At 54.8% G+C, this 25435-nt stretch overlaps 6 protein-coding genes across 6 annotated transcripts; 2 read left to right on the top strand and 4 right to left on the bottom strand.

Moving 5' to 3' along the window:
• Positions 1 to 472: 472 nt before the first annotated feature.
• Positions 473 to 4578, bottom strand: N657DRAFT_601025 (uncharacterized protein; the record flags this gene model as incomplete). The annotated part of the gene is made up of 2 exons (XM_062790095.1): positions 4156 to 4578; positions 473 to 4095 (listed from the first exon to the last, which is right to left on the bottom strand). Coding segments are annotated over exons 1-2 (3891 nt in total), but the record flags the coding sequence as incomplete, so codon positions are not given.
• A 166-nt stretch (positions 4579 to 4744) lies between these two features.
• N657DRAFT_647982 (GTP cyclohydrolase II) lies at positions 4745 to 6541 on the bottom strand. Its single transcript, XM_062793429.1, has 2 exons — positions 5146 to 6541; positions 4745 to 5082 (listed from the first exon to the last, which is right to left on the bottom strand). Exons 1-2 carry the CDS (start codon positions 6277 to 6279, stop codon positions 5035 to 5037), a joined length of 1182 nt encoding a protein of 393 aa, XP_062644932.1. The 5' UTR covers positions 6280 to 6541; the 3' UTR covers positions 4745 to 5034.
• A 926-nt stretch (positions 6542 to 7467) lies between these two features.
• Positions 7468 to 8670, top strand: N657DRAFT_577948 (glycoside hydrolase family 6 protein; the record flags this gene model as incomplete). Its single annotated transcript, XM_062789281.1, has 2 exons — positions 7468 to 8393; positions 8454 to 8670. The coding sequence occupies 2 exons, from the start codon at positions 7468 to 7470 to the stop codon at positions 8668 to 8670; spliced, it is 1143 nt and encodes a 380-aa protein (XP_062644931.1).
• Positions 8671 to 9438: 768 nt separating this feature from the next.
• On the bottom strand, positions 9439 to 11741 carry N657DRAFT_657768 (uncharacterized protein; the record flags this gene model as incomplete). Its single annotated transcript, XM_062794838.1, has 4 exons — positions 9439 to 10143; positions 10210 to 10229; positions 10296 to 11516; positions 11576 to 11741. 4 exons carry the CDS (start codon positions 11739 to 11741, stop codon positions 9439 to 9441), a joined length of 2112 nt encoding a protein of 703 aa, XP_062644930.1.
• Positions 11742 to 14584: 2843 nt separating this feature from the next.
• On the bottom strand, positions 14585 to 15084 carry N657DRAFT_647977 (uncharacterized protein). The gene has a single exon (XM_062793428.1). The coding sequence runs from the start codon at positions 14994 to 14996 to the stop codon at positions 14688 to 14690; it is 309 nt and encodes a 102-aa protein (XP_062644929.1). The 5' UTR covers positions 14997 to 15084; the 3' UTR covers positions 14585 to 14687.
• A 3169-nt stretch (positions 15085 to 18253) lies between these two features.
• Positions 18254 to 20510, top strand: N657DRAFT_657767 (PhoD-like phosphatase; the record flags this gene model as incomplete). Its single annotated transcript, XM_062794837.1, has 7 exons — positions 18254 to 18697; positions 18749 to 18785; positions 18848 to 18973; positions 19036 to 19192; positions 19264 to 19358; positions 19418 to 19552; positions 19618 to 20510. The coding sequence occupies 7 exons, from the start codon at positions 18254 to 18256 to the stop codon at positions 20508 to 20510; spliced, it is 1887 nt and encodes a 628-aa protein (XP_062644928.1).
• Between the last annotated feature and the right edge of the window lie 4925 nt (positions 20511 to 25435).

Here is a 25435-nt window from a genome sequence, read left to right as displayed (position 1 = left end):
CTGTCTAAACTGCGACGATGCAAGTCTCTTGGGCGCAGCAGTCTCCTGCCAGAGCGAAGACGCCGGCAGGCTGACACCGCGGCGAACGCGCGGCTTCTTGACCCAGCCTGAGCCGGTCGGCATGTTCGGGTCCTCGTACGTCTCGTCAATGCCGTCCTCGGCGTAGTGCTCTTCAAGTCCGGGCTCCGGGCTGCTAATGACGAGTGACGCAACTTGGAATCCCTCAGGAGATGTCGAGTCAGTTGCTCGTGCGGTGGGGGTCACGGTGCCTCGATAAGCCGGACGTGGACTTGGCGAGGTACGGTCTGTCTTGATGTTAGGGGCGGTGGACGACTTCAAAGCTCCTTTCTTCTGACTTGGCTTTTTGGGCGTCGGCTTTTTTTAATGGGTATATCGACTAGCTTCTGAGCTAATTCAGAGAGATGCTCATTGTCATCTTCCTCAGAGATGTCGCCAGAGCCATCAAGACGACGCATAGCTTCTTCGTACTCCAAATCAGGAGTCACATCCGGCTTCCGGACTTTGAGGGCCGACATGACGGCACTCTCGGTGGGCGATTTAAACGATCCGTTCGTCGAGGCTTCTTTCCAAGGGTCGCTCAGCGAGGCAAAAGAAGAGTCCGACTTTGACCCTGTGTCGTTGTCATGCTCCTTCTTGGGGACCGCAGGGTTCTCTCCAATGTCACTGTGACGACCTAAGGTTGAGCGGGACACCAAGGCAGGATCGTCCATGTCGGGAAAGGGATCATCACCGGTGCCTAACTCGATGCTGAAAGCCGGGTCGACCTGCCTTCCACTGTGAGGGCTGGCCGTCTCAGATGGCAGAACATCCAGCGCGGTATATGCTTCTCGGCGTTCATCGTGCCCATCATGAGGATCCGAGATGGGGTCAGAGAGACGGTGGAAAGGCTCGAGATAAATCGGCTGGGAGTCCACGTTATTCAATGTTGTTTGTGATGGCAGCTGCGGGCTGGCTTGGCTCTGGGATTGCGCGGCCTGAGAGCCGATGATGGTAGTGGCGTCATGAGACATCTCTTCCAACTGTCTCGACGGACTGCTTAGATCTAAGCCTGCGCTGTTCGGAAAGGTGGTGACTGAGGGATCGACATCCTTGCGAAAACCCGCATCATTGATGCGGAGACTGAATTCGTGGCGCCGGTCTTCCGAAATCGAAGCATCGGGTTTCCGAGCGACAGGAGTTTCGGATACTATGCTCTGGCCACCGCCGCCGTAGGTGTCAACGTCCATATCTTGAGTATCGGTTTCATGTGGACCCGCCTGTGTTTGGTCAGGGGTAGTCGAGACTTTGTCTTTAGACGACCGTTCCTCATGTTGAACTGCATCGCGCATCATATCCCGTTGGCCAGGGACAGACGGTTCCTTGGGCGACGGCGCAACCTCAACAACGCCAGGGGCGGCTTGAAGAACACGGGGTTCAATCATATCCGCCAGCTCCAGGGTCCGATACCCTTGTTCGGCGGCTTCATCATCTTCATCATCCATGTCCGGCACCTCAAACTTGTCATAGACCCGGTGTCCGTCGTCGTCATACACCCTCTCGCTGCGGTCGATGTTTCGGTCGCGCTTGGCAAGACGAACCTCCAAGGTGTTGCCGCCCAACACGTCGACCACAATGCCTGTGAGAGTGGACACCTGGGGCTGCCAGTTGGTGGCCTTTGAGAGCAGCAATTGCTTCCATGAGACAATCATGCCGGCCACCGCATCGCCGGGGCGGAGTTTCGGTAATGTTGATACGTCGGTTGGAAGGGGTGGCAAGTCCTCTTCCTCGTCTGCAGGGTGCACCGACGTTTGTTCCGGCTGCTCCCGAGTTTCCGGCGACTCCTCGTCGTAGTTGAGGATCGTCTCCTTGTAGCCGGTTGTGTCGTTGGCGTACGACTCACCATCGCCATCGTAGTCCATGGAATTCCCGTATTTCTGTCTCTTGGTGCTGGCCCGGCTACCTTCCAAGAACTCTTCCCGGTTCCGCTGTTTCCGCTTCGAGCGCCCACCGCGATTGTTCCCGTCTCTGTGGACAAATTGTTGCTGCGGATCCCATCGCTGCACAAACGGAAAAGGCGGCTCGCTGAGTTTAATCCCCTCCTGGCAGCATTCCACCGCGCGGTATGCGATCTTTTTCCGCCATGCCTCAGGATCAGCTTGTTCTTCGGGTTGATCATCAAACCGTCGCGGATGACCATCGACCGAGTTAAGCGGAGTGTGGTTGTTCAAGGGCCGAGTGCCGTCCATGCGCGTCGACTTCTCCACCACAGGCGCGTTCGAAGGAGCAGAATCCTGTTCCCTGTCGTTGACTGTTGCTTCCTTCGCTTCTTGTGAGATGAGCTCATGCACCTCGCCAAATCGCCGAAGCAGCGCCGCTTTCTTGGCTGCCACTGACTCGAGAAGCTCCAGTGTCTCTGCTGCAGGTAACGGAACGGCAGTTGGTGGTAACGGTTCGCCTCCGCCGGCGGCTTTCTGTGCCATCCGAGCGGCTTTTCTGCGGGCATTGCGTTTCTGTGTAGACCTTTTCCCTTGTCCGGGCGGCACCGGTCGCGGGGTTTCGGCGGAGCCGCTCTTGAGCTCCGGTGGTGTCGCATCCAACTGTGGTTCCTGGGCATCCTGGTCTTGGGTAGCAGGTGGTTCCATTGCAGTGATGACCTCTGCATTGACTGAGCGGGTCTGGGGAGCTTCCTCCGCGCTGTCGTCTGATGACTCGTCATCATTGGACGAGTCTGCCTCGTCGCTGCTGGCTGAGCTGTCAGCAGAACCACCGGCTTCTTGACCTCTGCCCTTGTTACTGTCATCCGTGTCATCGTTGAAACTGCTATCGTCGTCACTGTCGCTGCCGCCGTCGCTACCATGACTCGCGCTCTCGTCGACTTCTTCGCTGTCGTCACTGTCGCTGCTGGTAGCTTCGTCCTCGCTGGAACGGTCACTTCCTCTTTCTTCTCCGGTCTCATCCTCGCCCTCGCTTGAGGACGGTAAACCCCTCCCGCCAAAGAACCTTGCGCTGCCTGATGCTTCGGCCATTTTGGACGATGCTACCTCCGGGCCACTGTCATTGTCACTGTCACCCTCACTTCCATTATCGCTCTCGCTTTCGCTGTCGGACTCGCCAGAACTGTCTCTCTCGCCAAAGGAGGGGGAAAGTGATACTTTCTTAGCTGGAACCGCAACAATGTCGTCGAACTTGGTATGGACTGGAACCTTTACGGAATGTCCGGATTTCCGCATGGCCTCTGCCGTCTGAGAGGCCGCCGTTCCGGCCAAGATGGAGCCGCTGGGGAAGCCGTGCTGGTCGTAATGCTTAACCATGGAGGCTACCGATTCTGCCTCGCTCTCATCAGATGCGGCATTCTCGGTTGCTGTGGCTTTGGGTGGGGAAGAACCAACATAGGAGAGGATGGCATCAAGGGGCATAGCAGGTTGATGCTGGGTCCGTAATCTGAGATATGCTAGCTTCGTGCTTCCTTGCTGCTGATTTAGAGCTCGTTCGCAAGCGTCAGCTGGGACCGACGGAAACGCCGCTCGGAGTGCTGTTATCTTGTCAAGCGTCTCGAGATCCAGTCTCGCGACAACCCCCGACGCTGAAGGCTGGGTGTTCTTGTGCGTGGAATTAGGTTGGATGGACGCCGTGTCTTGTAATTCTTCATCGTCCTCTTCGATGTCCTCTTGAAGATCACGCAACTCGGCTTCCAGGTCGGATCCGTCGATTCCGCCTTCGATGGCCTCGTCACCCTCGTCCTCGTCACTATCCTCATCTACGAAATCGTCGTCTGCATCATCTTCGTCGCCTTCAGACCCATCGCGTTCGACGTCATCAAATGCTGCTCGGATGCGGACACGCCGGTCGGATCTATCGTCCTCGCCATGCTCGGTCAGGAGGAATCTCGGTTCCTCGTCATCTTCTTCGTCGGCCTCGAAGGTAATCCTCCGACGTTTGAGAGGGGGGATGTCGATGGGTGGTCGATCTCTCGGGCCCCTGAGACGCGGACGGCCGAAGGGCACGCCGTCAATCAGGTGCCTGCCGTCGGCTGTGATCTGGTCTCTCCCGCTCAATCTACGCTTGCGGCGATCTCCAATGTCCAGTGGACGAATACTGTTGCGAACAAAGGCCTCAGTTGAATGCAACAGAAATCAGCGCATGGCCGGCACTTACAAGACTTGTTCATCATTGTTCAAAACCAAAGAAACCTGTTGAAAGTGCAGGCAGTCGAAGGCATGACCGCTGGAGTCTCGGAGCTCGACGGCGTAATCCTCCAGACCCCAGTCGTTGCTTTCAAGGGGAACAATCTCGTTCACCTGCTCCAAAAGGTTCACGATGGTTGGGTCGGTGTCGAGCTGCACGACAAATACCACGCGGACCTCGGGAAGAGCATGGCGACGCACAACCAGGCGCAGTCGCATAAGGGTGTTGCTTTCCCGCATTGTGGGAGAATCGGGAGACGAGCAGAAATGGTAGTTGGTTCCGTCAAAGAACCACTTTGAACCGTTGGCAAAATGCCTGGGGTTAGACGAATACTACACGCCTGACAACATGGAGCGAGGGATAATTCGGTCGGGCGGCGTCGCGGTTTCTCCGTGCGGGATGACGGCGCCTTGACGCACGAGCTCTCGGCCAAGTGCCGATTGTCTTAATCGGAGGATCGGAGTGCCTTACTTATCGATAACCACGGAACCCTCACCCTGAATCGGGAAGTTGGGAATTAATCCCTGAGCCGAAACTCCGACCGACTTCAGATCTCACATGATCGTCGAAGATGCTATTCTTTACTAGTATCTGCGAGGTATGTACATGATTAGGGCTGGCTGTTGAGAAGGCCTTGAAGCATTAAGGGATTTGGTCCACGAACGTATAACAAGAGCGAACCCGACAATCTAAATGTTAGTGCTAGCCCAGACACACCAACGCCAGGAATGTAGATCCTCTTATTCTCGGCGGAGGCCGAGATGCCCAATAGACTAACGCCAAATCCATGCAAAAGGTATCCATGGCAAATACAGATGGATTACAAGGCATCACTAAGTCCTGGATCCTTCAATGCGGTAGGTTTGCTAAGTCCAGCATGTGGCCCATTTTCTCGATCTGTGATCAAGTGCAAGTCAGCTTCACGACTGGCCGGAATCACGGAGCAGGGAGGGCGCAAACCTTTGTCTTCAAATAACCCTCAACCTCTGGCGCTCTGAAACCGCCCTTGCCCTTCCACGACAAGGGTACCATGGGGACTCTCTCCTTAACGACAATCTCGCGGTGGGGCCCTTCGACGGCGCGGATCTTGTCTGGATTATTTGTCAGGAGTCGAATCTCCTTCTGCCCAAGGTCGAGCAGCATGGCCGTGGCCAGACCGTAACTACGGGCGTCGGCCGGATGGCGAAGAAGAAGGTTTGCCTCGACCGTATCGGATCCCAGGTCCTGGAGATTGTACGCCTTGAGCTTCTCCCCCAACCCGATGCCACGCCCCTCTTGCCTCAGGTAAATGATAATGCCCCCAGATTTATTGCCGGGCAGAGACATGAGCCTCGCCGCTTCGTCAAGCTGCTCTCCACAATCGCAGCGCGCCGACCAAACTGTCTCGCCGGTATAGCATTCGCTGTGTATCCTGACCAGGGGTGGCGCTTGTGATGCCTCCGAAGCGCTGGTCGGGCCGTCTGGCGTGGGTGTTGAGAGGCCGCTGGTTGTCCTGCCGGGGAACAGGCGCCCTGTGTAAGCGCCTCTCACGAGTCGATCCATCTCCGTCTCGCCCTCCCTCACGGCGTCCAGGGACTTGCTCCGAATGTTCCCTCCAAACACAATGGCCAGATGTTCCTTGTTGTCCACATTGTTCGTGTAGAGATGCAGGAACATCTCAGCCCCCGTGGTCGTAGGTATCCGCGCGCGCACGATGCATTCGACCTGTGGCAAGGTCTCGAGCAGCCGGGGTTGCTTGGTGCCACACCCTCCAGTTGGTATTGAGCTGTCGACTGGAATGCTACGCGGTTCACGGGGTACACCCGCCTCTGTACTTCTCGGCGTCGCAGTTCCCGGTGTTGACGGCGGTGTAAATGCGGGGGAGAGGAGGCACGGCGGTGGCGGTTGTGTCAATGGCGTGGGCGCTTGCGTAAATGGGCTCGGTTCATCTTCAATGGTCGAAGAAGCGGTGTTTTCTGGGGCAGAAAGGGAGAAATCGGCATGTTCAACGTCTTGATCGCTGTGCGACGTGGCACGCGCATCTGCACGCGGAGAGTAGAAGGACGGAAGCTGAGTCCCATCGGATTGCTGGTTTCCCGCGTCGGAGCCGGGCATCGTGGGTCACCAATTGATCTTTCGATCCGGGCGACGACCAGGGCTTGGTTCGGGGGTCCAATCCGGGGGTATGCAAGGAATTGCGCTTGTCTTAGGCGCTGAGCTACGGTGTGCTGAGTTAAATGACAGAAGAGTGAATCGAGAGCGCCTGAAAGTCGGTTTCTGTTCGAAATATGAGACAGTTTACTGTTTTGGCTGGGCTGACAGACAAAGTTGCAGCATTTGGCAGGCATTAGTCATTTCCTCGGTTTCTTGGCTGTGGTGTTTCTGGAGACTTCATCCCACTGCCCCGCATTTTGCCTCTCCTTGCTTCCCGCGCGCCGAGGAAGAAGTTCGGCTTCTAGAACGACGTTCTTTGTCGTCGTGGTGCCGGGCCGGCACCGCCCTGACTTCAAACCCTTGGCGATCTCGGCGCAACGCAACCACATTACTTGAAGAGACCTGTGGGTGCTATTTCCATCCCATTGCATGACTGCAATTTCTCTATTTCCAAGCGGGATGCTGAGTGATTAGCAGGTAACGTTAATCTATTCAAGCGAAGACAACAGTCTTGCGTTCCCCGGTTTGAGCGAATTTCGGTGGGGGCCCAGAGGTTGCCAGGGGTCGCGAATCTTGGGAGACTGTTCAATTCACCCGACGCTCAGATCAGGCATTGCTAAGGTAGGTCGGTCTTCATCCCTTGTCTCTAGCGATGACGGACTCATGTGCTAATGCGTAGTGGCAGCTTCATGATGGATTCCAATCTCGACGCGGAATGTTTGTCTCTTGCCCGTTTGAGGCAGTGGAGATGCTCAGCGGATGTTCGGATAGCCATCCGGAGCCGCACTCCCGGCCAAGAGCTTAGCCTGCCAACACATGGTGCCGTCCCGGGCGGGCCCTCTTCATATTCAGTCCATGGCACCGGCACGCAATCTCCTCCCCGCCAGGCCACCCTCGCCGCCTTGGCTGCCATGGTGCCTTGGACCCACGGAACCAGCCGGTCGACACGGCCCATCCGCCCGGCAATAAACGGAAGGTGAGGTGCCGGTTGACGATGGTCTCCAGTATAAGAACACCGTCTTCCTCGCAGACAGCTATGGGTAATTGGTCAGGTTTCCTCACTCTGAGTCGAGTCTTCAGTCCTCGGATCTTCCTGGTCTTGTCTCTCCTTCACGCTCGCTCTCCAGCACCAGTCTTTTACCACTGACGATGCGTCCCTCGTCCTTGCTCGCGGCCCTCGCCACCGGCGGCCTTGTGGCTGCTGCCCCCAGTCCCAAGCAGCCACGCGCAGGGAGTGGTGATGTGAACCCGTTCCAGGGCAAGACACAATTCGTCAACCCCAAATGGGCGGCCAAGCTGGACCAGACCCTGCGGTCGTTCCTGTTCAAGGGGGATGTTCTCAACACCCTTAAGACCTGGAAGGTGCAGCAAACCAGCTCTTTCGTGTGGGTCTCCAAGATCGCCGACCTCTCCAACATCGACGACGCCATTGCCGACGCCCGCAAGGCGCAAAAGTGGACCGGCAAGAAACAGATCGTTGGTCTGGTGCTCTACAACCTCCCGGACCGCGACTGCAGCGCTGGCGAGAGTGCCGGTGAGCTGAAGAGCGGCGAGAACGGCCTCGAGCGGTACAAGAAGGAGTTCATCAAGCCCTACGCCGAGAAGGTGGCGGCGGCCAAGGACCTCACCTTCGCCATCGTTCTCGAGCCCGACTCGTTGGGCAACCTGGTCACCAACATGGGCATTGAGCTGTGTGCGAATGCCGCCCCCATCTACCGGGAGGGAATTGCCCACGCCATTGCCAGCCTGCAGTACGACCATGTGCATCTTTATATTGATGCTACCCACGGCGGCTGGCTTGGTTGGGACGGCAACCTGCCCCTGGCCGCCAAGGAGTTCGCCACTGTGCTCAAGATGGCCGGCGAGGGCAAGAAGGTCCGTGGCTTCGTCACCAACGTTTCCAACTACAACCCCTTCAACGCCGTCGTGCGCGAGAACTACACTGAGTGGAGCAACTCGTGGGATGAGTCTCACTTCGCCTCGTCCCTCGCCCCGCACCTCAAGGCTGAGGGCCTCCCGGCCCACTTCATCGTCGACCAGGGCCGCGTGCATCTTCCTGGTGCCCGGAAGGAATGGTAAATATCTGTGATCTCCAACCTGTTGCGCCTTTCAGGTGTGCTAATTGTTCTTCACAGGGGCGAGTGGTGCAACGTCCACCCCGCTGGCTTTGGTCCGGCGCCCACCACCAACACTAACAACACCGTTGTGGATGCCCTCGTTTGGGTCAAGCCCGGCGGTGAGAGCGACGGCCAGTGCGGCATGACCGGCGCGCCGAGGGCTGGAGAGTGGTTCGACGAGTACGCGCAGATGCTTGTGAAGAACGCCGATCCCTCCGTCTTTAAGTTGTTTTAATGAGCGGGTGAAAAAGAGCAAGCGTGGTGGTGGCGGTAGGGGTGAGTCTGTATATATGTTGTTGGATTTGTGCTATCCAGTAGAATGATCAACTCCTCGCCATCCTGCCGTCCACCTCAGGCTTTTTGGAGATTGGAGTTGTTCCTGTCTGGTCTCTATACCCAGATCTACACGCACCAATACCGAAAGCTTGTAGTTATTATTCACTCATGTCATTGCTACATTACATTGGTCGTTCTTACGGGCAACAGAGACTTGCCCTTGATATCTGCAGCCCTTCATAGTCCTCACCTCTCATCGTCTCCCTTGTCCATGAGAGACTCCGGTTATGCTCGCAGTGAACGCTCTACAACACTCAGGATATTCGGAAATGAATGGGGTCATTGAACGGACAGGCACACAACGTATTTTCGCTTGTCAACATGACGTAACGCGGGCGAAAACAGGGTAACGTTATTTATTGTCCCAAAACTGTGAATCAAACGCTAAACCGCTAAACTGGAAATCAATCATTGCTGAAACAGCCCGTATATAGGTATCCTAGCGCCATCTTCCCCTCCCCGAAAATCCCTAGTTCGTGAAGGCCGCCTGCCGGGGTTGGCTTTCTCTTCGACCCTCAATCGTCATGGATCCTGTGTGGCGCACCCAGTTATTGAAACCAACCGAGTTCCGAACACCGTCATATCGCCCTGATATGATGGCCTCCTTCCTTGCGGCGCCTTTAGTCATCGTCCATGCACTCGCTCATCAATAGAAGACGCCCTGGTCCTATGATGGGGCATCCCCTGATGGCTTGAAGGACGAGGCAGGCAACATCTCGAAAGCCTTGGGCGTGCCAGGTACTGGCGCTGAGCTTGTTCCGCTTCCTGATATGTTCAATGCGGCTGGACTGGGTTCGTTATCCGGTCTTGGTGAGGTCTGGGTCCCAACTCCTGCAGGTGATGATTCTCCAACCTCGACAGCCATTGGGCCCGCCAACATGACCCTGGCCCTCAACCAGACCAGAGCTACACCATCATTGCTCACATTGATCCCTGGAAGGCTGATACTGTCGGTCACCACGGCAGGCTGCACGACCATGACGATCGGTTGCTCGGTCTGGCTTTCTTGCGGTGAACCAGAAGGTTTGTCTTTCGGGGTCCCGCTCCGGTGAGTGCGAGATTCGACTTCGACTTGGGCGTGGCAAAGGGTGACAAGCGGGGTGGCGGCTCTGACTTCCTTGCTTCCGAGATCCTTCCAACCATGCAAGCGGTGGGGTGCTACACGAGTCCACAGTCTGCAGGAGAATCTCAACGCATCGTCGATCATGTCACTCAACATGCGCTCAAGCCGCTCGATTCCGCTCGCGTCTTGATCTTGTAGCAGGAACCGGGCGGATCCGCCAAGGAAGCGCTCCTTCAGCTTTCTCGCGTAGTTGAGGCGTGATTCAACAAACGAGCGACGGGATTCGTTTCGACCTGCATCTGCAACGTCCTTCAAGCTGAAGCCGCCATCGGCGAACAGTCACATCATCTCAGCCCGCCAATGATGGCCGGCTACTCTTGTGTCTTCATCCTGGGCTGTCGAAATCAGTCCAGTAGGTTAGCCATGATCTTGCGAGACAACTTGATGGAAGGCCAACAAACCGTCTGTGAGCATGCGAACAAGTCGCTCCATGTCAGGCTTCAGGGGAAGTCCGAGGAAAGATGCTCCGCTGCCGAGTGCCGGCATCATGGATGTGATCAGAGGCGGCGGGAATTGCGGGCTGCGTGGTGTCTGAACAGGGTTGCCAGGTCGGAGAGGTGCCACTTCGCTGAAGCTGTTCATGTCCATGCGGAAGCCAACCCCGGGCAAACTAGGTAGGGCTTTGGCAGGGAAAATGCCGGGGCTTTCCAAGGTGCCGAGCGACGCAGCGACGAACACCCACATGGGGGAGGCAATAATCTCGTCGCAGATAAAGTTGGCTAGCATGCCGTTGAGGAGAGTGTGCAAGGCCTCTTTGCCGCCGCCGACGATTTCCGGCGGGAGGGTCCCAGACTCTGTCATGCGGACAAAAGCCTTGACATCGCCACAAAGCTCTTGGAGTTGAAGGGGGTGAAGACCGTCGGCGAGCCGGTTGGCGTCTTGGTGCCCAAAGGTCGTTGCCCACTTGTTCCAGGCCCCATCTTGCTCATCGAACCAGGCCGAGATCTCCTCATCCGACAGGATGCCGGGCAATTTCTGCGGGTTCTTGCTGACAAGATCCAACAACTGTTTGCCCAACTCGCGCATCCGAGCCTCGTACTCGGTCTCTTTGCGACGTATTCCTTCGTTCCACTGACGTGCTCGGCGTTCGTGATGTTGTTTCAGCGCCGCGAGCTTACGGGTGAGATCTTGGTTCTCGGCCAGAAGTTCGCGTTCGGTGCGTTGCAATGCGGCGATTCGCTGATACAGGCTCTTGTTCTCCTGCAGCAGCTCGCTCTCGGAGCTCTGGGCCGCTTGTTGAGCCATCGACTGAAGGAACCTGTTGATCCGCTCTTCTGCCAGACCACGGTCGCTGGTCGCATTTCTATCGGTGGCCGTGCCTCGAGCGTCTTTTGCATTGCTCGATCTGCGTTGGGTGGACTGTGACCGGTCTCTGGACTCCCTCGGCGCCGTCGGAGTAGCCACGGACCTACTCCGGCTTTGATCCCTGCTCTCCCGCCCTTCGCGACCGTCGCGATTGTCCTGTCCCAAACGGGCCTTGCTGTTGGAGCGAGACTCGGAGGCGCCCACGCGAGACTGGCTGAAGGACCGGGCAACGCTCTCAACCAGCTGGGCCGCGGATGGGACATGCCCTCGCCCCAGATCACCGAACTCAACGATTGTGGAACTGGGGGTAAAGGGTTCTTCATCGACAGGCTGCAAGAGATTCCCGGGTATGGGGGTCAAAGGAGGGCTGTTGGACCCGAGTGCAAGTTGTGGCCCGAGGTTAAATCGCGGGTTGGTGTAGGCCGAGGACTGCTGTGTGTGGGAGTCGCAGAACTGTTGTGCGAACTGCTGCGTGAGGAAGCCGAGTCCCTACGCAGTACGACAATGGCGTCTTTCCGCGACTCGACAGGGGGGAAGGCCATGGTGGGAGACGTGGTTGCCGGGCCTGGTAGAGCTGAGTCTGACTCCATTGTTGAGACAAGTGTGGTCAAGATCATGACGCATGAAGAGGGATTCGGAAGGAGAAAGCCTTTGCTAGATCAGTAGCCGGTTCGAGTACCCTCACGAGATCGTCGCCCCTCGAACCTAGCGCCGGAGGACAGAAGGGGAGAGTCCCCTGGGCGGATTTGACCAGGGTTCCGACGAACCCCACTCGCGCCGGCCATGTCCTTTGGACACGGCTGGGGAAGGGAATCTGCAGACCTGCCCAGGGTGTTGGTTGGGAGGAACAGCGAGCGGCGGTGCTCACGGAAGTTTTCCAACCGCCGAAGCAAGCCCTTTGAACTTCACTGGTCGGACGGGGCATCTGCAAGTTCGGGTCTGCGAAATTAACTGGCGATGGCGGTGGTCCAAGAAACATGAAAACTAACACATACTGGTAGTCATCCTTTGAACATCGCTGGCAACGTTGTTTTTGAAATCTCCTAGTATTTTGAAGGCTCTCAGGAAGTAAGAGATCAGAGTCCCGCTTGTGGAATCATTTGACCTCAACTGTCCAAATCGTGGATCTGAAGAACAATGGCAGTGCTCGCCTCCGTCTTGTTCCAACGGGGGCAGCACACGGGAATCTGGGCCAGAGAGCAAACGTTAAGCGCCGGGCCCACTGGCCTGCTGGCCACTTAGCTCGCCATGCGGCTTTCCAGCTGGGCATTCAATTCATCTCATTCGTCGAAAGTGACAGTACACTTTCCAGATAACACCAAGCACTGTGCAAGTTCTGGTGTCGACGGGCACACAAATAAGCAACTCGCGCGCCAAACACACCATGCCGGTGCACTACGATCAGAGTCACGGGCAACAGCGCAATCCACGAATCGCCAGTACATACAGCGGCGTGCTTAGCCTTATATCTGTATCTCTCGCTCTCCACGCGTGGCGCAGCTTTGGTCAGCATTCAGACGCCTTTTAGTCAATAAGCTCAGGCTAGGCCGAGACCATGCCGTTGGCGGGGAAGCAAGACATTCTTAGTTGCCGTACTCCGTAATGGTACGTGCGGATTCAATCAGCCACACTGTTTTCAATGCGCCTGATTTGTTTCTGCGCGCCCGAGATGGTGTGATCAGCACGCTGGCGGCCAATGACAGCCGCTTTTGCTGTCCAGGGATGCGGCAGCCCGCCAGGAAACCACCTGGCCAATGTGGGCATCTCAGAAGCCTGGTCATCATGTTTGCCTTGCTCACTTGCAGGCCAATATTATCGCCAAGCCTGGTTGCTGCCTGACGAGCGTACAATCGCCAACCGTCGCAAAAGGGACGATTTCAAGCCGACAATTTTCGGGACAAGGGGAGCACAATCAATGCCTACGGAGGTACACCCCAAGATGACCCGTATGTCGTTGCATTTACACAGTAGTGCTCACCGCACCACGGCAGCAGAGACCGTGACTTTCCCCTATATACAGGAATTATGTACCATGGTTGGATCGACTATGCTACTGTCACGGGCATTGCCCGTGCCAGGGTTAGGGTCGCAGTCCTGTAGCTTCGATGAGGAGCTGGCAAGCCCAGTGGTGGGGCTTGCCAGTGGTCAGTGCGCAGCCCTTCTGCAGGGTTTCCCTGAGGTCTGCACCCTGCCCACAGTTTGGTTCCTCGTGCAACCACACCAATACTAGCTACCAAGGTAACGGACAAGGGGGTCGGATGGATTCGATAGAGCGGAGGCTCAACTAAAGTCAGTGCCTAATACAAGTTACCTAGTACCTTACTTCACGAGCTTTCCTAAGAGTAATGGTACCAAAGAGCTCAAGCACAGTCTCACTGTTTCCCCCGTCTACTCTAGTATTCTGAGTCCCTCCCTCAACTAATCTTTCTGCTCGTTTCCGGGGTTTGCACTTACTATGTGAAGCGTCTCAACAAAGCGCATTCCTGGGACAAGTAACCACTTCTACGTGGGCTTCGAATCTTGCCGCTAGAAGCCGAGAACACAGCTACTCAGATTACACCTGGTTCAGGGTTTCGACACATTGTAGGCAGCGGCAAGCACATAAATATGCCCCAAGGTAGTATACCAGTAGGAGTAAGAGAGTCAGAAGACAAATTCCTATCAGGCTCAATCAAACAGCCTGCAACGGCTGCTGGACATCGCTCAGTTCAGCCGCATTCACCAGCGACAAGCTCTTAGTGATCCTCCTAGCAAAGCCCTGACCATCATCCGCCAGCCCGACCATCATACGCCAGCGTACTGAAGCCGGGCGCGCCTAGGCGCGCAAGATCCGGCCGCTAAGCCTTTGAACTATCGTCCTCACTGACTTGCAGATAGCAAGTATGATCATGGTCATCGGAATTGCTGTGACCCGTAGGACCCAGAAGTCTGGGTTGGCGTTCATATGCTGGACCCCGAAGGTAAGGAATTGAGTTCCAAGATGGAGGAGCTGGCGCTGAAGGGGAGGAACACCTTGCCAACGATGGATATGAGGCGCACGGAGCGACTATCGTTGAGGTTGACTCGGCCGTCATATGCAGTGTTGATATGGAAGGCCTGCCCATGTTAGTCCTCAGCGTTCTTCAGGAGTGGATGAGACAGGAGAATGCGCGTACGAGATCTACCTTATCGTGTGTTTACGCTTGCATGCGAGTTGAGAGTCCTCATTGGCTGACTGAAACGGCTCGCCTAGGTGCGGCAAGAGACGGTGGGTGTTCTCCCACACTTGCCCCTTCTTCGACGCGACATCTCCTAGTCGTGCTCCAACAGCGCCATCTCCACGAGCTCGATGCCAGCGCCCAACGATTCGAGCATGAAGATGGCATTCTTTGAGCTCACGTAAAGAGGATAAACATCAAGGTCAGCGACAGAATCTTCTTTCGGTTGGAATAGCTGTGCGCGGCGGAAGAGCTCATTTTCGTTGGTGTGTTACAAGTGATTCCATTGTCTCAACTGGCGGCTGAAAAGCAATCAGGCTGACTGTGTATGCCGAATCGGGACATGCCCTGGAGTTGCAGACCCCGAGCCCCTGAGCCGCTATGGCAGGACAAACCCCTATTTGCGATTCGGGCTGTCTGTCGGATGTGTTCGGCCGTAGAATTCTGACAATGTAGTGCATCCAGACCCCAGAGCTGAACGAGGTATATCGGCGACCCATTTTCGTAGTGTGAGTGGGGAGCGCTCACTCTCGAGGCGGTCTTCACGAAGCCGCCAGGTGATATCCAAAGGAATGCGTGAAGTTTAGCTCGCGCTCCCATTACGAACTCGATTTGTAACGTTTATAAGTAGAGCTCGATAAGCATTTGACACTCGATCTCGCTATCTTGGAATTTACTCTCCAATGGGGTGAGTTAACAACCCATTGTTCCCAGGCCGTTAGCCGGGTTCTAGTAATTGATCACTAAGATATCATCTGTAACATGTAGTCGTTGCGGCTGGCGGTGTCACAGTAGAGCGCTAGAACGAACATGATACCGAGATCGAGCCTTGTCCATACGTCAAGTGCCGGATTTCACCGGCTTGCCATGGAACTCCCACCTGTAGCCGTGAGCGGCAAGGTGCATCATCCCATCTCATATAAAGATGTGTCAAGCTGGTGGACATACTTCATCAGCGGTAGTTACAGCTTGCGGCGATTCTCGAGTCCGCACTTCGACTTCCACCCCATGCCTTGTGACTTGGGGAAGAGTGCAAGAGCATTCTGGACCTCAGTAAATTGCATGCCACTCAATGAGGCTGTTGACGAGAACGGAAACTACGGCGTGTTAAAGGGCTTGAGAAGGAGATGTTGGCAAACCAGACGTAGGTCACGACGTTCAACCGTGACCGAAGACGATATTACAAGCGAGCAAATGTGGCTAACCAGTGGTATTCTCAAATTAGACATAAGTTACAGCATCAGCGACATTATCTTGGGCCACCAAGAATGAGATTGTTGTAGCAACAGAGAGCGCCTTTAGGACAACAAGGCACTCTATATCTGGGGCCAGCGTGTTCGGACCCTGTACGAGATTGTCTTGAGAAAGGAGACTCGGATGACCGTTTGACACTATGGAGCCAGAGAAAAGCACTTCCAGCCGTCCTCTACAAGGTCCGCGAAACTTACCCGCAAGTCATTGTTTCCCCTTGTGTGCTTGGGAGCACTCCGCAACATCTCGACAGCTCATTGAACACTACAGCAACCTTCACCCTGGCCGGCCCGAGCCCGTGAAGATTGCATTGGAGTGCCTGATGAGCCGCAGCTTCAGGTCTCTGCACGCTGTAGACAGGGTGTACGTGTTGATGGACCTGCTTCGGATCCGTCCAGCCATCGACAGACTCGTCGTCCCAAGCCTTTGCGCGCGGTTGTCTCTCCTACAGGATAGCGACCGCCTCATCGAGCGTCTGGTCTGCCTGTCACCCGACAAGCAAGATCAGAACTGGGAGCTAATGACAGATCAGTACAAGGCCAGGCGTTTTAACATTTACCCGGGCACACAAATCTGCGGCGTCGGCGAGACTGACACGGTCATCGGAACGGTGCCAGAGGCGCGCAGATCGAGTGGTCCATCGAGTTTCACTCCAGGGCGCACTCTCCAGCGGCGTACACGAAGCGCATAGCGTCCTTCTACTTTTTGACCGGGCCACCCGCGTGTTCTTCGTCGGCGCCACAATCGCTGCCGTCACCGCACCGCCTCCTGGCTATATCGTCTAATCCTGCGTACGGGGTAGCTGTTGCGATCACAGTTATTACTCTGCTGTGCTTCATCCTCCCGAAACCATTGTGAGAGATCGAGCCTTGTTCCTTCGGTATTGGGAGGCCATGTGCCCTTGGAAGCGATCGAGGAGATATCCTCGACACATGTAGAAAGACGGCCCGCGCCTGCGCTGGAGCGCAGATAGCTCGCCGCTCTCACGGCACAAACAAGACGAGCCCATTCACGAGCGCGCTGAGCGGTACAGGTACCACAACATTGACAATGCTGGTACAGTGGACAACATCGCCGCCATCGATGCCTACACGGCGAAAGCAGTTGATTCTATTAGTCCCTGTGCCCGAGCCTCTTCACACCCCCAACAACGGCGGGCAGTACTGCCACTACCGCCCGACCTCGCCTCTGGCCGGGCCGCAAGCACGAGAAGCCCATGGGCAAGATGAAGGTGTTTACGCTGGTCGATACCTTTAACCTAACGGTGACACTCTTTTTATACGGTGTGGCCACCAACGGCGCTAGCCGAGGGCGGCAGCGAGGGCGGCATCAAGCGGGCCATCGCGTGTTCTTTTGATGTCACCACAGGTACACTCTGCCGCGAGACGGTGTTGTGCATCCCTTCGCAGAGTGCCGATTGCATGGAGGGATTGCCGCGGCCCAGGTTGGGCTTGAGGTGGCCCTACTTGGAGGGAGATGTGCGTCAGAGTGTGGCAGGTGAAGGTGTTGAGATGGCACAAGTCGCGCCTGGAGCGCATTAGCTGGACAAGTTCTTGCAATTGGTTACAGCAGTCTCGAGTTCCTTTATGAGCAAACCTTGCGAATGGCGTTGTCAAAGACAGAAAGCTGTTTGGGAGAAGAGGGGATTGGTCGTAACCGAGATAAGATAAGAGGGTAGTGGGGCGTGTGGCCGTGGTCCACTGTTCCTTCCAACCAACGCATCACCTTTTTCTTGTCGCTCTCAAAGCACCGTTCCTCTACACACATTTATCCCGTAATCCCATCACGATAGCGAGACTACACGTGTAATGACTTCCGATTTTTCCCACCATCAATCAACACGCCGAAAGGAGCTAACCAAACAACAACGGATTCGTCACTTGGATTTGAGCAAATGAGCTGGTCCGGATTAGCACGTGGGAAAGTGTGGGGTGGACTATGACGTCTTTGCCCGGCCCGCCCGGCTTCCTGACCTTGCCGACTTGGCACCACCGAGCTTATCACTCAGACGGCATGGAAACAGAACGGGCTTTTCGCGCACGTGTGCTCTTTGCTCAACCGATCAGCCTGTGCGCTAAAGCCCTTCATTCTCTCATTCTTCAACCCCTCAACCAGGAACCATTCCTGCGGGATTACGCTTTTGACGGGAAAAGAAGTCATCTTGCATGTTGATGCCGTCTGCAGCGCAGGGTCCCAGAGTGCGGTGGTGCTGTTGCGAGAATCCACACCCAGGGGACTCTGAAATGTGCTACTGTGTGCTGGCTTCACAACGGACTCCCGCCTTCGGGCCTGGTCCTTGTTGACAGGAAGAACCCGCCCATACTTCACCCCTCGTATATACTGGCGCGGGGTCCTGGAATGACTCAAATACCAGCAAAACGCAATCCTATTGACACAATCCAACAGCTTCCATCCCACGCTAGGAACCTAGCGTAGGTGTGGATCTGCTGCAGCTCGGCTGCCTGTCTCGAAGAGTAATTGTACAACTTGATCAGCTTCCTCGCAAGACTTTTAAGCTGTGGTCATTCCGCTAAGCATTTAAAGGCAATACCGCCCACCTGGATTCTGGTTGAGCCCTAAGCTTGGACTGCGATTGCTGTGAGACCATGCTAGCCCCAACGGTTTTCGTTGCTGCCGTCGGGCTCGCTGGCCCCGCCACGGCCTTTTATTCTGGCAACATCAACTATTTCTCGCCATCCCAACACCACCCTTCCCTGGGAGTGTCGATTCGCAAGGTTGCAGCACGCACCTATACCGCCTCTCCCTGGACGGCGAACCAGCTCAACTTCACCCATGGAGTCGCTAGTGGCGATCCGCTCGAGGACTCAGTCATTCTCTGGACCCGCGCAGCACCTACGCTCGACAATGACGGCAGCAACGTTACCGTAACCGGATACGTCGACCTCTATAGCCATGAAACGGACGCGTATGTGAAAGCCAGCAAGGCGCCAGTCTGCGTCGAGTGGAAGGTTTCAAACAAGAAGGATCTCTCTCACGTCGTCACCAAAGGCACGGCATACACCAGCTCTGATATTGACTTCACTGTCAAGGTACGGCACCGTTGGTGGACATGTCCACAACAGAGGCTCACATGGATACAGGTCGAAGCAAAAGGGCTCAAGCCCTTCACTCAGTACTGTGAGCAATTGTTCGCCTCCTACTGTCTGACTTGGGCATGTTTCTGACTGGAGTCATGGTAGGGTATCAGTTCAACATCTGCAACTCCAACAAGACGAGCCCGCTTGGTAGGACCAAGACCATTCCGAGGAAGAAGGACAAGGCCCTCTCGGCCATCAAGTTCGCCATCTATTCGTGCAGCAACTACCGTAAGTCTCAGTGGCCTCGAAACCCGTCGGGATTGGGATCGTTTCCTCACAACGCCTCACAGCCTTCGGCTTTTTTAACGCCTATGGTAACCCTGTCCGGAAGGATTCGGTTGACTACGTCATACACCTTGGCGACTACATCTACGAGTATAAGAATGGCGAGTATGGCTGGGGCAATTCCTTCGACCGCATCCCGCAGCCGGATCGTGAGATCTACACGTGCGTCCATCCCAACTCCCACTCTCCCGTTATACTCTTCGTCAGTCTGTCCTCTAATGACTGATCCTTAGTCTCTACGACTACCGTAAGAGAATTGCCACGTATCGCACTGATTTGGATCTGCTTGCGAGCCACCAGCAGTTCCCCTGGATTCCTGTCTGGGACGGTATGCCTTGATGATTCTCTCATGGCAGTGGCACAGCTGACACCCAGATATCAATCCAGACCACGAGGTTGCCGACAACACATATCGCGATGGGAGTTCTGAGCTCAACAACACCGAGGACTCTTTCGTTCGGGATGGCGGCGTTGCCGTTGATCAACGCAAGATGAACGCCGTTCGCGCTTACTTTGAGTGGAGTGAGTATTCCGGGTTCGTTGGATCGTAACTATTGCCATTACAAGATGCTCATCCTCATCCACAGTGCCTATCCGCCAGGTTGACATGGACGACAATCTCCGCATCTGGCGCGATTTCCAGTTTGGGGATCTGCTTGATCTCATGATGCTGGATACGCGACAGTACGACAGGAGCATCACCGACCTGTACTGGAACACGGACTACGTGCATGCCATCAGTAACGATGCCAGCCGGTCGCTCATGGGTCCGCGGCAAGAAGCGTGGTTCTACCGCAAGCTCCGCGAGAGCTCATCCCGGGGCGCGGCCTGGCGTATTGTCGGGAATCAGATCATTTTCAGCCGCATGAACGAAAGCCTCGCCCTCGGAAACGAGAACCCGCTCAACTACGACCAGTGGGACGGCTACCAGGCCAACCGTAACCGTACCCTCAACACGCTGTACGAGAATAAGATCAACAACACCATCTTCCTAGCCGGCGATTCGCACGCCTCCTGGGTGTCGGACCTTACCTGGCTTGACACCAAGCCTTACAACCCTGAGACGGGCGACGGAGCCATCGGCGTTGAGCTGGCCGGCACAGCGGTCAGCTCGCCCTGTCCCGCGGGCCAGAACATCAGTCTCGCGGCTGCCAACCTCGGCTCGGCGTGGCTCACCGGCGCCAACAGTGAGCTGCAGTGGCAGGATCTCTTTTACCGCGGCTACTTTGAGCTCTCGGTGGGCTATGACGCCGTCAACGCGAGCTTCTTTGGCTTGCCGTCCGTCACGACACGCAATGGTTACGAGATACCGCTCGCCAACTTCACTGTTAAGCATAACGCGAACCGTCTCGACCGGGGGTTGGGGTCGTTTGCTAACAAGCAAGTTGAAAGTGGGAGCTTGAAGGGGGGGAGGACGGTGGGAGCCAATCTGACGCATGATACTGAGACCGGGAAGTGGTTTGTGTTCAATGGAAAATAGCTTGACTAGGACAGTGCTGATCGTTGTTGTTGTTGTTCTTGTTAGCGCTTAACGTCTACGAGGAAACAGGCCGAAGGCCCAAAGTTACCTCAAGGCACTGCATATAGGACGGGCCAATGCCAGGGTTTACATACGGAAGTACCATCAACAGAGCTCCAACCTTCCAAGTATCTACAGGACGACAGCCAAAGCTGCGGGTTGCGGGAGCTCTACACCATGACGTGGAGGAGAGGTCCGAAACGGGGTCCAGAACGACGTCTGGTACCTGCCGAGGGCCGCCAAGGTTCTACACCGGGCTCTCAACCCCGTCACACTGCCGACCGACCACGACTGAGGCCATAGAAGCCGGCAAGGCCGCCTTTCAGCCGGAATTATCAGATTAAGAAGAGCATCTCATGTCACAGCGGGACAGGCGGACAATCCAATGACAATTGTATTCGGGCTAAACTACAGTCTAAGCTCTATTCCGTCAGGTACGGGCAGGCTTGATTGTCAAGACGTAGCTCGAGGAGCTATGAACAGATCTCGCGGCAGCGAGGTGCAGAATATTTAACCCACAGGGGCCCGTGCTTTCCACATGCCGGGTTCCACCCGTGGGTCCTAGCAGGCACGGCGCAATCGCCGTGACATCTCATTACCTCCTCATTTCTATATCGTGTTCTATCACTCAAGCAGTGTGCCAATTACTACTTGACCTCGAGGCTTGCTGAAACTAGGCTCCCGCTTATGCTATCTGTGTCTGAGCTGGCTGTGTACGAGTCGTTTGAGAACCTGCGACGCTGCCTGGCGAGAGGTGTTTATAGTACCGGTATAGGAAGGGGGTGCGTGGTATAGGGAACGTGTTTGTAATAGACTAGTCGATAGTGCAGGAGAACGGAAGAGAAGTATCTTGAGAGAGCGTGGATGCAGTGAAGATCCAGGCTTGGGTACAGCGGTGATAAGAGTTTCAGGTAAAGTAGCTGCAAGTTCAGAGCAGGGTCGGGGAGTAAGGGGGACGAGCTAAGAGGTGAAGGGTATAGTCGTATATAATGAGGGAAAGGAGGGTTTTCTCCTACAAAAGTCAGGGCGCTCTATATTCCCTATGTGATAGGTTGGTATTAGCTTTAGGGATAATGACCGAACTTCCCTACTTGGAGAAGCAGCACGTTTGTTTGAATTGCGGATTTTTATCGTACTAAGCTTAAGACCACCTACTAGGCCCTTACGATGTTGATCTGTGACGAATCTCAAAGCCCCAACTTCTGAAAGGGACTCCTGAAGGTTATATTTGACAACGGGGTGAGGTTCGGTGAAGCCAAGCGTTCACAACAAGCAATGTCCAAGGGTACTAACAATCTTGCACTTGAGTTGCTTACTGGAGAACTCCCAGAGTCCTCCAGAACGAGTGACTATATACTGACACGATTCTTCGAGTGCTCGCAGTGCTATGCCTTCGATCGCCCCGAGCACCTTGCATGCTGCAATGTGCTCGTTTGTCTTGGCGTTATAGCACTCTAGCTTCATCCTCACTGGTCTGCCTTGCTTCCTTAAGTAATTGGTTCGGGCGTTCCTTGGGCCCCGCATATGGCCTTTTGGCATGCGGCCTGTTGTTAGTTAATTCGTGACATGATCCCCATGATATAGATCGGTTCTGTTGAACTGAGTGGGTTCCTTGGCACCAAGATTCAGGAGCTGAGCACTGATGTTCAATGCGAGACTCTCAGTCAACACAGATCCATCACAATGACGGCTGGTTGACGGATTTGGAGACTCTCGGTCAAGATGGGCTTATCTTTATGAAGCAGTTCCTGACATAAACGCCATATCATGGCACACTGTCTCTATGTAAGGGGGTAATTCCCCTGGGAGGATTAGAGAGGAAAATTTTTTCCAAAAAGGAAAAGGGACATTCTGAGGCACCCTAACCCACTATCTTGATCCTTCATCTGTGTGGTCACTCTGGAATTGTAACGGTCCCAGGAGTATATTGCAACTAGCTGGTGACGACTCTACGAGTTTGTCTCGAATGGAGAGAGAAGAAGAAAAGAGAGAACTAGATGACAGGAAGAGAGGGCAGCTCTTATATGCTCCGGAACACACAGACACTGCCTGCCTCAGGATGACGTTATCATGATACCACGGCCGAGGGTTGCCGAGGCCATCATGGGCTCAGCCCATCACAGGAATCGTGACTCCAATTCAAGCTTCATTTCATACCTCAATCTATTCAATACCACTTGGTTGGTCTAAGCTAACTCGAGCATGTAACTGTTGGCTGCCCAACAAGGGGCTGTCATCCTGTCCCATGCAAGGGCTCGAGGGCTCAGGGTTTCAAAGGCTCAGGGGTTCAGGGGCACTAGGATGGATGGAATTTATTTCGCCCGGAGGCACGAAGCCTAAAGGGCCTTGGCACGCTAACTACATCCAATTCCTTGACGTTCAACCATCAACTCGTACAAGCCCTCTACTCTCTCCCCTTTTTTCACGCCACCTGTTGCCTCTTGACTTCGTTTAGCAGATCGACTTGGAGGCTGCGTTCTCCAAGTGTTCAGCGTCCTATCTTCAGCAGCTAAAGCGGGATCTGCTGGAGGGGCACTAGGGTGCGGTCGCCTGGGCAACTGTTGGTGGGAGTCAGGTGACTGGTTGGTCCGTGCGCTGATGGGAGTTTTTCCCGGGATGCCTGCAGCACCTCGAATTGCCCAACTTTCCACACCCACCGCGGCCACGCAGCAAAGTGCGCGGGCGTGCAGTCGGCGTAGTTAGATAAGGTTTTTTTTTTGGAGCTTTCGAACGGTGCCAGTTTTGAAGACTTTACGCAAGTAGTCGATAATCCAGCCACTGAACACGAGTAATAGGTGGCGTCTGTCTGCATTATTGCGGCGTAGGACTCTTCCTACTAGAATTATAGACAACTGATTTTTGTTAGCCAACATAGTATGCCGTCCGCGATCTGGACGTTTCCATCTAAGGGTCCTTGTACCGTTTGGCCATGCCAAAGCAATAACGTGCACCGTGTTAGCAGCTGGCGTTCCTGGCCTCCCAAGTAGGGAATTGTCGGGCTTGAGTCTCGGTGAACAAAGCCTTTCGGGTGAACAAGTTTCAGCACATCTAGCTAAGAAGTAGGTTAAACACCGGGTATTTCAGGATTAGCATGTGTATATACCATACACTTGGCTAATATAGCCACTCTCTTGAGTGTAAACCTCCGCTCGCGTTCTGCAAAGATGATCTCTAGAGACGATCTAAGAAGATCTACTACAAATACGTCATGAAGGTGTAAGGGACCGAAAAATATTCGCGCGGGATGCCGTCTACTTGAGTTTTCACCGCGGTCGGCGAGCATTAGGTAAGTGCGATGCTCGTCCCGTAGCTGAAGAATTTCGCATGTCCTTGGTTCCTCGATTCAGGGTAAGTCTCCGCGACATTGTCAGTAGAGGTACGCTACGTACAAACTTGTTAGTCACATATAGCCGGCTCTCTCTCCGGCTTCCTCCCCGGCTCTCTCGCGGGAGTTTCACGCCCTTAAAGACGGCTCCGAACGACCCTTCGCCCAGTCTCATCCCAATGCAGTACTTGTTGGAGCCTAGGAACTCCATGTTGCCTCTATCATCATAGTGAGCGGTGTCCACGACATCCAGTGATGGCACCAGGGCATCGGCCTCGTCATGCATATCGTACAGAGAGGCAACTTGAAGCCTACGACCAGGGCGCGCTGAGGTGTGAAGTGAAGAGTAGCACGTGGGTTGCCGAGCAGCGCCACCACTTTTTGTCTTCTGCCGGTTCGGACCGGCAGTCATCAGGCCCATCCGCCTCTCCAGGACGGTGCAGATCCAAGGTGGCACTCTGTTGGAAGACCAACAGCCACGATTCCACGGTGTTACGCTTTATGGGAGCCCTTAAAACAGTGAACTTTTCGAGTGCCCGGGACCAGCCCAGAATCTGTCAATTGAGGGTTCTGTCCTTCTCCTTCTCCAAGTTGCCTGGGTGCCTCCTAAACCTTATGTAAAAGCTGTGTATTACCCCTGACCAGGGTACGATACCGGCAACCCAGTTTTCGAGTTTCAAGTGCCTTCACTTCCAACACACTCGTAGCCGCACATCTGACGTCAAGTTTATTTCGCTCATTCTAAACTAACTACCCCTTTTTCCTATCCTAAGCTAATTCCTTTAATAGCTCTTATCACGAAATTGCGCCTATTACAGATTTCAGCTTTTCTCTTGCCTCTGCTCGATCGTACCGCGACTGCGAGCAGGGCTGCAGGTCGGCAGCCAACAAGGGTTGCAAGACCTGCGCCGCATCAGTCGCTTGCTTACGCCATGCGAGCGCGATGCAGGCAACTAATTGGTGAGTGACAGAAAAAGTACGTGCATGGATGGCAGAAAAGGTACGTATTACGTGGCAGAAAAGATACGTACCTGTGCGGCAGAAATTGTGCACAACTTCCGGAAGCTTCAGCGATCGCTGTCTTTCCACCTTTCACGGGTTCAAGTGCCATTGGGAATTCCAGGTTGCCTGTTGCTGCGGTCGTAAGGTCAGACTACTATTATTGAAAGAGAATGAATCGAGATGACTAGTTAGAGAAGATACCGAGGCAAAAAGTCTTTACATTATCTCAACGTTATCTTACTATTTCTCAATAACGTGATTCACCATTGACTCGGACACCCCATTGAGTCGGACACATTTTCCGGACTATGCCACTACAAACTGCCAAAAGTCCACCAGAATCTGATGCAATCAATTGAAACTACTCAGAATCGCTTAAGCTATCTATTTCTCCAGCCTCCGAGCATGTCCTTGCATTATGGCCAGTCTTGCGGCAGATGCCACAGAGCCGTAAACCCGTCCGACGCCTCTTTGATGGTCCTTCAATTTCCTCCTCAACGCGCTCTTCCTCGTCCACCATACCTTTCTCTGCCATTTTTTCCCTAGCTTGGCTTCCATT

Source organism: Parathielavia appendiculata (genome assembly GCF_033297405.1).
Source record: "Parathielavia appendiculata strain CBS 731.68 unplaced genomic scaffold N657scaffold_12, whole genome shotgun sequence".
NCBI lineage: Eukaryota > Fungi > Ascomycota > Sordariomycetes > Sordariales > Chaetomiaceae > Parathielavia > Parathielavia appendiculata.
Note: the sequence above shows the minus strand (reverse complement) of the source record. Positions and strands in the feature narration are given on the sequence as shown.

Coding starts and splice junctions, on each gene's coding strand:
- N657DRAFT_647982 (XM_062793429.1), bottom strand. CDS start 6,279: ATGCCCGGCTCCGACGCGGGAAACCAGCAATCCGATGGGACTCAGCTT. Junction 5,083..5,145: donor AGGGTTATTTGAAGACAAAG/GTTTGCGCCCTC, acceptor ACTTGATCACAG/ATCGAGAAAATGGGCCACAT.
- N657DRAFT_647977 (XM_062793428.1), bottom strand. CDS start 14,996: ATGGGAGCGCGAGCTAAACTTCACGCATTCCTTTGGATATCACCTGGC.